General features: G+C 40.8%; 1 protein-coding gene across 2 annotated transcripts in view; it reads right to left on the bottom strand.

The window, feature by feature from the left end:
• COL25A1 (collagen type XXV alpha 1 chain) overlaps positions 1 to 12755 on the bottom strand; it is a 337352-nt gene that overhangs the window by 74340 nt on the left and 250257 nt on the right. For both annotated transcript variants that reach the window (XM_045537459.1, XM_045537458.1), the window contains exon 12: positions 12653 to 12697. In XM_045537459.1, the coding sequence (XP_045393415.1) occupies positions 12653 to 12697 (45 nt within the window). The remainder of the gene's footprint in view (positions 1 to 12652; positions 12698 to 12755) is intronic.

The raw sequence follows: 12755 nt of genomic DNA, 5'->3' as shown, positions 1-12755 counted from the left end.
TTGTAACCATATTGTGTGGTTGGATTTTTTATTATCTTTACACCACACATTTGTTTTCACATAGTATTCATGATTATCTTGTGAATAGTTTATCATCTATCAAAGTCAGGTGTGATCATGCTTTTAATCAGCTCCACGTTGTCCAACATTCAGGTTGTTTCCAATTTTTGCTATTGAAGAAATATTAAATATACACTTCTGTAAACATACTCATATTTTTCTGTCAAATGAGCTAATTATGATAAATTCCCCGTATTTGTTTTATTAGTCAATGGAAACATTGTATGACACCAATTGCAGACTTCTAAATTGCTTTTGAAGAGGGTTCTGAGTTTTATTTGCTTTTATAGGCATCCGCTCCATGCTACTTTTTCACCAATCTGTACAACTCTATCAGCGTTGCACATCACAATTTTAATCATTTTTTTGCCTATTTTAGTAAGCACAAATGAGAGCTTACTGTTCAGCTTTTAAACTTCTTTTTTGCTTGTAAGGTTAAATATTTTCTCATGTGTTTACAATTTCAATAGGTAGTCACAACATTTTAATTCTGCAAAGTGACTAAAGCTGTTTCCTGAATGAATTGGGGAGAATGAAAAGAAGAAAAAATGACTCATAGCATTTTACCTTTCTAATAAGTTATATCAAGAAAATTATATTTCAGGTTAGATTAGGAGGATATGGGACATTTTGATAGGGTCGAAACTTAGTTTCCCAGGTTGTGTAAAAGAAATGTTAAAGGTGAACTGCTGTATGACTCTATGGGAATCTGTAAGGCACTGATTCATTCAACTAACAGTGAAAATTTACTCTATGTTCTACTCTGGGCTGAGTGTATTATGGGATATGAAGATGAAATAAATATGACAGGTACCTGTGCCCAAAGAGTTTATTTTTGAGTTGGGGAAAAAAAGATATATATACGTAGTAACTTAAGGGGGGGGGCATTTAAGTGAGTTCGTGAAACTCTTTTCATGAAGAGGCATAATAAATTGAAATAAAAGAGAAGTCTTAATGAGCAATCAACCATATTCTAACATACGAGGACAAAAATTATCATGAAACCTCTTAAATAAAGTTACGATGATATACTACTACTATATAACAGCAAAAATGTACATAGATAGAAAAATATATCAGAAAGGTACAGGCAAAAACATGGGAATGAGGTTGTGTGTGTTATATGTGTGTGGGGGGAGCTAGTCTCATGTCTGTTGGACAATCTATCCACTTATTTCTGAAGGCATTTCATATTTACAAACACTGAGGACATTTGTAGATCATAATAAGGAAAAACAGCAGCTAACATCTTAACTACAGGTAGATTTATAGGATTTTTCTCTACTAGGCTTTAAATTTTAAGGCTATTCCCAGTATGACAATTCCCAAATGACCATTTCCATATTAAAGCTGAAAATAAGTTGTGCTGACTTTTAAGAAGGATGGCTTTCTCACTTTCACATTCTTTAAACTGAATACGCTTTAGAACTCGAATGTAAAACATCACTCAAAGTTTTCCCAATTATTTCAGGTACTGCAACTCAAGGGCAACTTGAAAGAATACTGAAGGATAGAAAAAAATGCAGTTTTCGTACAGATATTGAGTACTGAAGGGAAATAGTAACATTGTGGACCTTCACTTCGACCACAATAGGTTTCCATCCTGGCGCAGGGAAGGGGTCTACGGGCTGGACCTTGAACATGAGCAGAGTTTACACCTGTGCTGTCCAACGTGGTCCCACCAGCCACAGGAGGGCACGGAGCAGTGGGCATGGGGCTCCTCCTAGCTGAGATGTGATGTGAGTGTGTAACACAATTTTGAAGATTTAGAAGGGGACTAAAACAAATGTAAAATATCTGATTGATAATGTCCATATTCATCTTAAAATTTAATTCATATGATGTTCCAGTGATAATCTTGACCACATATTGAGTTAAATAAGCTATGTCATTAAAATTAACATTACTTGCTTCTTTTTACTTTTTTTCAACATGGCTAACAAAATTTAAAATTGCATATGCGGCTTCTATGTGAGGCTTGTATTATATTTCTCTTCAGCATTGGTTTCAACTATAAAATTCTTTAATTATTAGAAGATGTGAGGAACCAAAAGCCTTGAAAAGCAGGGAGGAGCACCGTTGGTATAAAGCAGTTCAACACGTAGCGAGACTTCAGCACCGAGGCCCTACGGCACAGGGAGCTAAACTCCACCATGCAGCTCTGCAAGTCAGGGCAGCATCCGTGGGCTCGAGCAGATGACAGCTCTGGCTCAGGCCACAGTGGCTGTCAGAAGGGCAGTGAGAGCAAAGCCTGTGTGTGACTTGGTGTCACCATTTGGCCAGGGGTTAGAGGCTGACTCTGGAGACCAACTAACCGAGCTCCTTGCTATCCCCACCCCTCCCAACATTCTCTTAAACACAGTCAGGGCCGGACGCGGTGGCTCACGCCTGTCATCCCAGCACTCTGGGAGGCTGAGGCGGGAGGATCGCTCGAGGTCAGGAGTTCAAGACCAGCCTGAGCAAGAGCGAGACCCCGGTCTCTACTAAAAAAAAAAGAAAGAAATGATTTGGACAGCTAAAAATATATATACAAAAATTAGCCAGGCATGGTGGCACATGCCTGTAGTCCCAGCTACTTGGGAGGCTGAGGCACGAGGATCGCTTGAGCCCAGGAGTTTGAGGTTGCTGTGAGCTAGGCTGACGCCACGGCACTCTAATCTGGGCAACAGAGTGAGACTCTGTCTCAAAAAAAAAAAAAAAAAATCAAATCAAATTAAAAATAAATAAATAAATAAATAAAATAAACACAGTCAGGCATAGAGCTCCTTCACTCAGCTCTCTCCAAGGCAGTCCCATCCCACTAGGAATAAGGGCCCAAATCCACACAATGACCCCAGGCCCCTGTGATGTGGCCCTGCTGCTGCCCTGAGCTCCCACCTGCAGCGTCCCTGTCACCTGCCCCGGCACACTAGGCACCAGCCTGAGGGCGTGGCCTTTGGGGTCCTCTCCAATGGGCCTCCTTTGCTCTTCCCACAGATGTCTGTGGCATTACTCCCTCACCTCCTTTGCCCTCAGCCCAAATGTCCCTTATCACAGGGGTCAGCCTCAGTTACCCCGGCCCCGCTATCTACGCCCATGACCTATACTCAGGGCATACGCCTCTCCCTTGCTCTAGTGCACTAACTGCCACCTAAGACCAAATCGTTTGCTTCTTTTCTGTCTTCCCCATCAGGATTGCCAGGTGTGGTGGGTAAAGACAGAAGGCACTTGGTTAAATTTAAATTCCAGATACACAACGAATAATAGTTAAGTAAATCCCAAATATGAAATGGGACACAATCATATTAAAAATTCTGTGTTATCTAAAATTCAAAGTTAATTGGACATCCTGTACTTGACCTGACAACCCCGTCCCCCATGCCCCCCACCAGACTGAGAGCTGCCGGAGCCCAGGAGGACGCAGTCTACGCAGTCACCGTTCTTTCATGGGGCCTAGAAACCGCACTTACACATAATGACCGTTCAGGACACGGACGTGGGAGGAATGAGTGGACACAGAAGTGATGCATGAAGCCCACCGGAAGGTGAGGAGCACTGTGTAGGCTGCCTGGCTGGGAGATTGGAAATAACCACAACCATCACGACAAGAGGTGGCTCCGTCTCAGCTACAGCAAGGCTGTCATCACCGGGAAGAGTGAAGGGACCCAGGAAAAGGTAGGAGAGGTGATGACTTTGCAGGGACACACCTCCTAGTCACGCCAGGTCGGCGTGAAACCCAAGGATTGAAGGACAGAGGATCCCCTTAGGGTTAGGGTGTGAATTGGGGAAGCAGTCCTCGAAGAGCAGGGTGCCAGGAATGAGGGGAACTTTCACAGCTTCCAGAAAAATCCTAAGCCCCCCCCGGGACTCAGGCAGGGGAAAAGTGGTTTCCTAGAGCATAAGTCGCCAACCTTTTTGGGACCAGGGACCGTTCTCATAGAAGACAATTTTCCCACAGACCGGGGATGGGGGGAATGGTTTCGGGATGATTCAAGCACGTTACATTTATTGTGCACTTTATTTCTATCATTATTACATTGTGATATATAATGAAATAATTATGCAACTCACCGTGGGTTGGGGACCCCTGCCCTAGGGGACTAAAGGTTCCAACAATTTGGTCTGCGAACAGACTGGGCCACGATCAACATTTCCATGAACTCGCTATGTCCCCCCTTCCATCCGCTCCCCCCTCACCCCCTGTGCCTCAGGCAAAGGGTGAGAAGTAGCTGGGGTGACGCTGGCTCTATAAATTATCGTGTCATCAAAAGTTCCCCAAAGACGCTTTCAGAATTTACGTGAGTGTCATCATTTACCCCATGACCTCAAACATCTGCTTTTCCCGAAGCAGAAGCACTCACAAAAGAGTGAAATATTTCAGTGGAAAGGAACCAAGCCAGTGCAAGACACACACTCAGAGAGGGGACGTAACTTTTCCAGAAACACAGCTGCACAGAGGCAGATGTGAGATTAGAACCCAGGTCTTTGGATTTCCTCATCTTGCGTTGCTTCTATGTGAGCAGCTTGTGTCTGAAAAACTCATTCAGTTTTACCGTATTTCCTTTAAATTTAATTTTGGTATAAAATGGTAAAGTACTATAAAATAGTAAGTAGCTTTAGGAAACTTCCATTCGAATCGCAGCTTTTCTACCTCTGCTCTCAGGGATGCGCCTCCTCAGCTTTTCTTCTGCAAAGTGCACGAGGCCGAATTAATGTTTGACTTTGCTCAGCTCTGAAGGAGTAAGATTTATTAAGATGATGATTGTTATTTGTTGGTGTTGGACTAAGGATGTCACCTGATGGTTCCTTAGTCCTTAGAGATCTGATTAAATTCGGCTCCAGTCCTGGCCTCGCAGGCTGTGGAGGTCCGAGGCCTGCTTTCCCGGCCCCCTGCCCAAGTTCCTACATCCATTCCGGTGGTCCCCGCTTTGCCCCAGGCCAACTCAGATGGGCCGGTCATTCTTCACCAGCTGCCTCAAGAACCACTCTCTCCTGGCTCCTGTGAGCTCAGATGGGCCATGCGGTGCTCTCGGGAAGACACTGCATCCCGGAGCTGAGTCTGTCTTCATCTCACCCCTTCTCCTCTCCCCTCCCTCCCGCCCCACCCTCCTCCTCCCTCCCTCCTTCCTACCCCATCCTGGGAGTTCAGCTTCTCTCTGTGTGGAGCAGTTGAACAGTTTTTAGCTCCTACTTGCAATACTCGATTCTTTTTATTTTTCTTTCCTGGAGGCAGAGGAGGCTTTGTAACACAGTGCAAGGAAAAACGGAAAACCCTTAGCTTGGATAACTAGGTTTGGGTAGGCATCAAACAACTGGCATTCTTTTGGGGGACTTTTGCCAGGTTTATCTCATCAGCAACCCCCTTCCCTAAAATTTCAATCTCTTTGTCCACATTGGGCATGTGAATGCTAATTAGTAGAAAAGCAGACAGGTGTATCAGCCAGGAACTTACTACAAACATGCTATTTCAGATAATCTGTTGAAATGGATCGTAAACTGATTAAAGTAACAACTAAATTAAATCTAGGAACCAAACCTTCATTATGCTTTTTTAAAAAAATTACAAACGCCTAAAAGCCTAAAATAAGAAAACATGACAGTCCTATCAACCCTATTACAGGATGAGCTATTTCAGAACTAAGCCTGCTGGTTAACGCTTTTTTATTTTAGGTTTCTATACTGTTAATGTAGACAGAAATACACACAACACAATTTGAACAGAGAAATGGAAATGCACAGAGAGATAGCTAGAAGTTTGCAGGGGGGGGGGGCTGTCACAGATAATAGCTAAAATGAGTTTGTTTGGGGGAAATTTACAGAAATGAGAGGAATTATTTGCCTTGAGGTCTGGGTAAGAGCACACACGGGTCACATCCCCAGCCTCCAGCTCATTTCCTCCTGTTTCTTCCCACACCCCGTCTCTTTCCAGCCCGTTTAAATAACATACGAAAGGTGCAAAAGTGAGCAAAGCCAGCCAGAAGGCATGATGCTACAGAGGGTTCTCTTTTACGAATTTGAAAAATTGTCCTCCATGTGCACTCCTATGGGGGAAAAAAAAGATTCAGAGCAAAAGTATACAGTTTGGGAAGACAAAATATCAAAATGACTGAAGGGGGTTAAATGAAGTGAGTTTCTTAGGGCTGGGAGAAGTCAGATACAACGCAGTTGTTCAGCTGTCTTGTGTTGCACAAATCTCTTCTAAGTGAGACAATGAGTGCCTATTGCAACTTTCCATCGGATGGGGACCATGAGAAAAGAAGTTTCTAGCCAATCAGTGTCTGACGTTCCCCTAGCAAGGGGATGAGGAGACCTGAGACTTAAGTGTCTCTGGTTACAAAGGAGCTCACAAGTGTTGCTGGGTGTTTGGGGAGAGACACTCTTTCACTCTCTGAGTGTAGCTACGGAAGAATGAAGTAGCTTCAAGAGAGCACAACCAACCAAGAGAACACAACCGAGGACAAAGGTAGCAACGTGGAAGAAGGATGAACAGAAGAAGGAAATTGGGTTCTCAGTGACGAGGTTTAGTTGCCAGAGCAAAGCAAAGCTGAAGCCGCATTAGTGCTGGGCTTTCAAGTTCACGTTACCTGAAGAAATACGTTTATTGTTTCAACCACTTCTCTTAAGTTTCTATGACTTGCAACATAATGTGCCCCTGAAAATACATCCCTTTTTTAAATTTTAAAACCCAGCTAATTTTTTTCTTTCCTAAAGTATAGTTCTCAAAAAATAAATCTATGCATAGTTTGAATGATAAATTGTTCTTTTTCTCTTGGAAAGAGAATGTGCCTACTTATTAATGGAAATGTTAAATGGTATGTCCAACTGGCAAAATTCTAAGGGTCAGTGAAGAGTAGAATGAGATAATACTTCTTACTAACATTCACTTGGACAGCAGGAGGTTTCTGAATCATGGAGGTATTAATGCCTCTAATTCAGAGAGGAAAATAGTCTGTTCTTATTTAATAATGTCTTTTAATAGCTACATTTATTACTTTCTTCTTTCTTCATTTGTTTCTGATTAAACTTTAAGGTAAATATTATAATCCCTATTTGACAAATGAAGAAGCTAAGGCTCAGAGAAGGTAAGTAGTTCATTCAAGGGCATACAAATACTGAGTAGCAAAGCTACACACACACACACACACACACACACACACAAATACCCAAACCCAGTGTGTTTAGTGGTTACAGTGAGTGAATCAGGAATAAAAAATACTGGGTTCATTCTATAGCCCACTGTATAGACTTAAATCAATGGTTTGACCTTTTGAAGTCTGAGAGCTTCAATTTATCTGTTCTCTAAATACATTTACGATAAAAATGCCATTCGAAGTATGCTGTGAAGATTAATGTCAGTGAATAACTGTGAGGCCTGTGTGTAAGAGATGAAAAGGAATTCCAAATGTCATAACTATAAACTAATTAAAATTTAATGTTACTTAAGAATCACATAGCTATCTAGGATAGATTCATAGGTGACACACTAATATTAATTTTTATTTTATGTTACATTTTGCAGATTTAAAAATAATAATAAATTCTAGAAAGCACTTGAAAAATACATGAAACAAGACCATCTGATATTTACCTTTAGATTTGGAAAGAATCCCCAGGACTCTGGGGCCTCAGAAAAATTCTAGCTTGTGTAGACAAAAATGATTTGTTTTAATCCTGAAAATTTTTAACATGATTTTCATAGTAATAAAGAGACAAGGATATGAACTAAGAGCTGCGTAAATTAGTCTTATATACTCTGTATCTGTCCCCAGCTCTTCTCTTTCTTGCCATTTGCCCAGTGCTGGGCACTAATTGCCATTCAAATAAATTGTTATTGTTATGCTTTAATCTTATAGATGCCAAGAAAGATGAAGGTATATAGGGTTGTAATAGCACGATTAAGAGTGCAGATTTTTAAAGAACTGACATATGAACACACAAATAAAAATGGTAGACGGCAATTTATTTTGCTAAAGAATTCTTCAGTTTAAAAAATAATTCTACCACAACATTGTTTTAAATAGCCTGTACTTCTCTAGAGTGACAAATATTTAAATATACATCTCTCTGTGTATGCATTTGTGCGTGTGTGTGTGTGTGTGTGTGTGTGTGTGTGTGTGTGTGTGGTGGAAGGATGACTCATGGAGCACAAATAAAATGTTAAACCAACAACATCTACCCATGAGAATTACAAAAATTATTTTTGTGTCCAATACAATTAGCCAGAGAAGAAGAGGTAACGTTTTATATTTTTAGGTAAGATTTTGCATTTAACCTGCCCCAACTGCTTTGGCTAGCGGAAGCAACTCCAAATAATGGAAATAGCAGCTTTCAGGATTGGGAACAGAGGATGCTAAAGGTTGGTTGAATTGGACACGAGACGTGGACAACTTTCTGTGGACTCACAGTAACTCTGAGAAACTGAGAGATAAATTGGTAAAGCCCCTTGTCTCATTTTACAAATAAAGCCCTCTTGAGCTCCACAGCAAAAAGGGATGCTTCAAAGGCTACACAGGAGATGAAAGCTCAGGGAATACTGAGGCCAGGATGGTGCTCCTACATTACCCCACTGGCAACTGGCCTGAAATAACACGAGATGTGTCTTTCTCTTTCCCACATCTGTAGCGCTGACATTCCAACTACCCAGTCCATACTGGCTGGAGGGTGGAGGGAAGAGCCAGGGGACAGAAAGCATTCTTCCTTCATGTGTTAATTTTGCATATTCATTTTCTCCCTCTGATGAATTCACCTGGCTTCTGCTCCCTGGTTTAGCGTTTGCATGATAATACTACTACAGATACCTGGCAATATTTATCAAGCATTTATTGTATAATGTTCTCTTTTTTTATTTTTTTGAGACAGAGTCTCACTTTGTTGCCCAGGCTAGAGTGCCGTGGTGTCAGCCTAGCTCACGGCAACCTCAAACTCCTGGGCTCAACGATCCTCCTGCCTCAGCCTCCTGAGTAACTGGGACTACAGGCATGCGCCACCATGCCCGGCTAATTTTTCCTATATATATTTTTAGTTGTCCATATAATTTCTATTTTCAGTAGAGACGGGGTCTCACTCCTGGCTCAGGCTGGTCCTCAACTCCTGAATTAAAACGATCCTCCCGCCTGGGCCTCCCAGAGTGCTAGGATTACAGGCCTGAGCCACCGCACCCAGCCCTATAATGTTCTCTTCAGATACGTTGTCCAGTTAATACTGCAAGGTCTATCTCTACATTTCACACTGAAACTTAAGAGAGGTTAAGTAACTTGCCCAAATGAGCACATGGAGCATTCTCTCTCTGACGCAGAGCACGCTGTCCTCTGCACCCCTCTGCCGCCTACTTTTCACGGAAGGACGTTTGGCCCTTAGTGGATTCTGATGCCAGAAGGAGTGAGGTTGGAGTTTAATGTCATGTCACTGCGTACGTAAGCCTTTTCTCCTAATACAATCAGAAGAACTGGAAGACCATTACAAAAATAAGAAATATTCAGATTAGCAATCAGGGTGACCAAAACTTAAAGAACAATAAGTATTTAAAAAAAAAAGTCACCATCGAGTTTACTGGGCCCATCACCGATTTCGTCCATTTGAATGGATGGAAAATGTTCTAGTAGAAAACAAAGTGTTTTATTAAAATAGTTTGCTTTTCTTTCTTTTTTCAAACACAAGACAAAGAACTTTTTATTTCCTAGTCTGCCATATTTCTGATAGCTCAGAAATTATATCTTCCCTTAACCACTGTCTGAAAACTATTTTCTAAGTATCAAAAATATTTCTTTGGAAAAAGTGAAATTGTAATGTGGAAAAAAATGTTTTCTTATACAGTTTAAGGACATTATGGTGTGTTTTTTTAAATATCATGTCGTTGTAAGCTTTCTTCTTAGAAAAACAAATTCTAGAGTTGAAGACACATTTCATATGCTTTAAGTATAGAATATTACTCTATTGCCAACTTTGCTTTTACTCTCTAAATGACCTGCTATCTCAGTCAAGGAGACTCATGCTTTTTGCACTTTATTTTCCTAACAATGATACAGCACGTATTAGAAATGTTAAATAATGACTAGGTTAAACGGAAGTTCCATGCACAGAATTTTAGGTTCAGTTCTCTGGAGTAGGAAAAAAAAATTTAAACTACATTTTGATGATACCTTTATAAAAGTGTGAAATCATTTAGTTTCCCTAAGTTTTTCAGAAAACGCTTTTAAAATGCCACAAAGATGTATAACAAGACATAAAACTACAAATATTGACTGTCTATTTCCTTGAAATATAAACTTGGTGACTAGGACAAGAAAATGTCACATTCCTTTCTCTTGCTAAGGAAATTGCATATTTCCTTTGCAAAAATAAAAAATATGCAGTCTTCAAACGAGTATATGTGACAGTTTTAAAGTTGTTTTGTTTCAGGTTAAAGGTTTCTATAAATTTTCATGATTGTCTCAGAGTTGAAAAATGAAAAGAAACAAAGAAGAAAAAGAAAAACATCAATCTTGGGCATACAAGTTTTGTTTTTCATTGATGTTAAAAACATTTATGCTATATTTATATTTTGCTTTTTCTAAACATCTTGAGTTATATGATTTTCAAATCCATGTTAGAATGAATACACTTTCAGATTTTTGCTTACGTTTCCCCCCATGATCTGTAATGTTCTAAGCAGAAAGCTAATCTGTCTTTACCAGGATTCGCGAAGCAAATGGACATGCATTTTAGAAAGTGGGAGATGCAGCTGCCACGTGGGTGGGGAACTACTGGTGACTGTGCAGTGTCTGGTGTGTGGACTAAACGACACCATGAGCCTTGGTTGAGAACACTAATTTCATTTGGGAATTGAGTAATTCCGGGAACAGAGCCTCTTCCAAAACATCGATTAACCAAATTTCCAGAATTTCATTAAAATGAAGTGAAAGAAAAGTTTAATAATAATATCTCACACAGTTGTAAGGGCTTTACATCCACTTACTCGTTTAACTCTCACACTGACTCTATTAGTCTCCCCTTTACAGATGAGGAAACTGAGGCTGGGGAACTCCCAGGACCCTGCCAAAATTCAGCCAGCCTCAGTGTGGCAGACTTACGCTTTTAGCCACTAATTAGGTCTAAAATTGTGGTTGTTTATGTCTTACTGGCAGAGAAGATGGACAAGATGGAAAAGGTCACAAGCAGGTCTACTCCATCTTCAAGGGTTGGGCTACTTATGATTTCAGAATTTGCTCCAGGGCACGAGGAGTTAAAATATCCTGGGAAGACAAGGTGGCGGTCACAGGGCTTCCAAGGCCCAGCCCAAGAGCTCTGAGGAGACAGGACAGTCCCTAACGCAGCTCCCTTGCTCCCGGTGGACTGGCCCATGATGGCCTTTGCTGGCTGCCACAGCTGCTTTCCTGGTCTCTGTGGAGGTCCCGGATTAAAGAGCCGGGCGGGGACGTTGGGGAGCACAGAACCCAGACCCATCTGTGGGGTGATGCGAGATGCTTTGTCCAACTAGCCAGTATGTTGCCAGAGCAAAGGTACACACGCTCACAGGTATGTGTGTGTGGCATTTTTTTTCACTTTATTTTTCCCCCTCATTATTTATTTATTATTTGTATAGACTTAGGGGCCATCAATGCGGTTTTGTCAGATGGGTGTACTGTGGTGGTGGAGTCTGGGCCTTTAGTGTACCCATCCCCTGAAGAGTGTGCGTTGCACCCAATAGGTCATTTTCCATCCCTCAGCCCCTCCCCCTCGCCCACCTTCTGGAGTCTCCAGTGGCTATTACGCCATATGAACGTCCATGTGCCCCGCTGTTTGGCTCCCGCTTGTAAGTGAGCCCATGTGACATTTCTGTGTCTGAGTTGTTTCACTCAGACCATTATCATGGCCTCCTGCTCATCCATGTTGCCACAGGACGTGATTTCTTTCCTTTTTAATGGCTGAGTAGTATTCCATGGTGTATGTGTGTGTATGTATACACACACGCACATTTTCTTTATCCAGTCATCTGTTGATGGCCACTTAGGTTGATTCCATGACTTTGCTACTGTGAATTGTACTGCGATAAACCTACCAGTGCTGGTGTCTTTTTTATGCGATGATTTGTTTTCCCTTGGGTAGTGCCCTTATTATTAACAGCACAATGAAAGTGAAGTACCAGAGCCTGGCAAGTCTAATTAACCCCTAATTTTGCTGAATAGTACAAAGAGCTTTCTTTTGGACCCAGAAAGTTTTGATGCATTCCCTCTGTGACAATAACTTAAACAATGAAATAGTACATATTAATTTTACCACGACCAGAATAAACTAGAGTACATTTTATCACAATGAATGTTAAACATAGCATTTTTTTCTACTCCATATACATCTAATGAGAAAGATATAGTTGTATCACAGACATAACTTATCAAAGGTAACATATCCAAAATTTTTACAATGGAAAAATTTTCAAAGAATTTCTGATTATTTAATGCATCTTTAAAAATTAAACTAACTCGATCATTTATACCATAATTTTCCTGTATTTCAAAGGTACATGGTACTGTTTTTATAAGCATATATATTTAATACTTACTGCTAACATTACTAATTTTGTGATTTTAATGTTCACCAAATTATATTAAAAAATACTATATCCTATAAAACTCACCTTTTGCCCATTCATTCCTGGAATTCCAGGTGCTCCAATGGAACCCTAAGGAGACATATGATTAAATTAAGTTGATATCATAACTATAAAATATTTCCATTCT

The sequence above is a fragment of the Lemur catta genome, chromosome 26 (assembly GCF_020740605.2).
Source record: "Lemur catta isolate mLemCat1 chromosome 26, mLemCat1.pri, whole genome shotgun sequence".
Taxonomy (NCBI): Eukaryota; Metazoa; Chordata; class Mammalia; order Primates; family Lemuridae; genus Lemur; species Lemur catta.
Note: the sequence above shows the minus strand (reverse complement) of the source record. Positions and strands in the feature narration are given on the sequence as shown.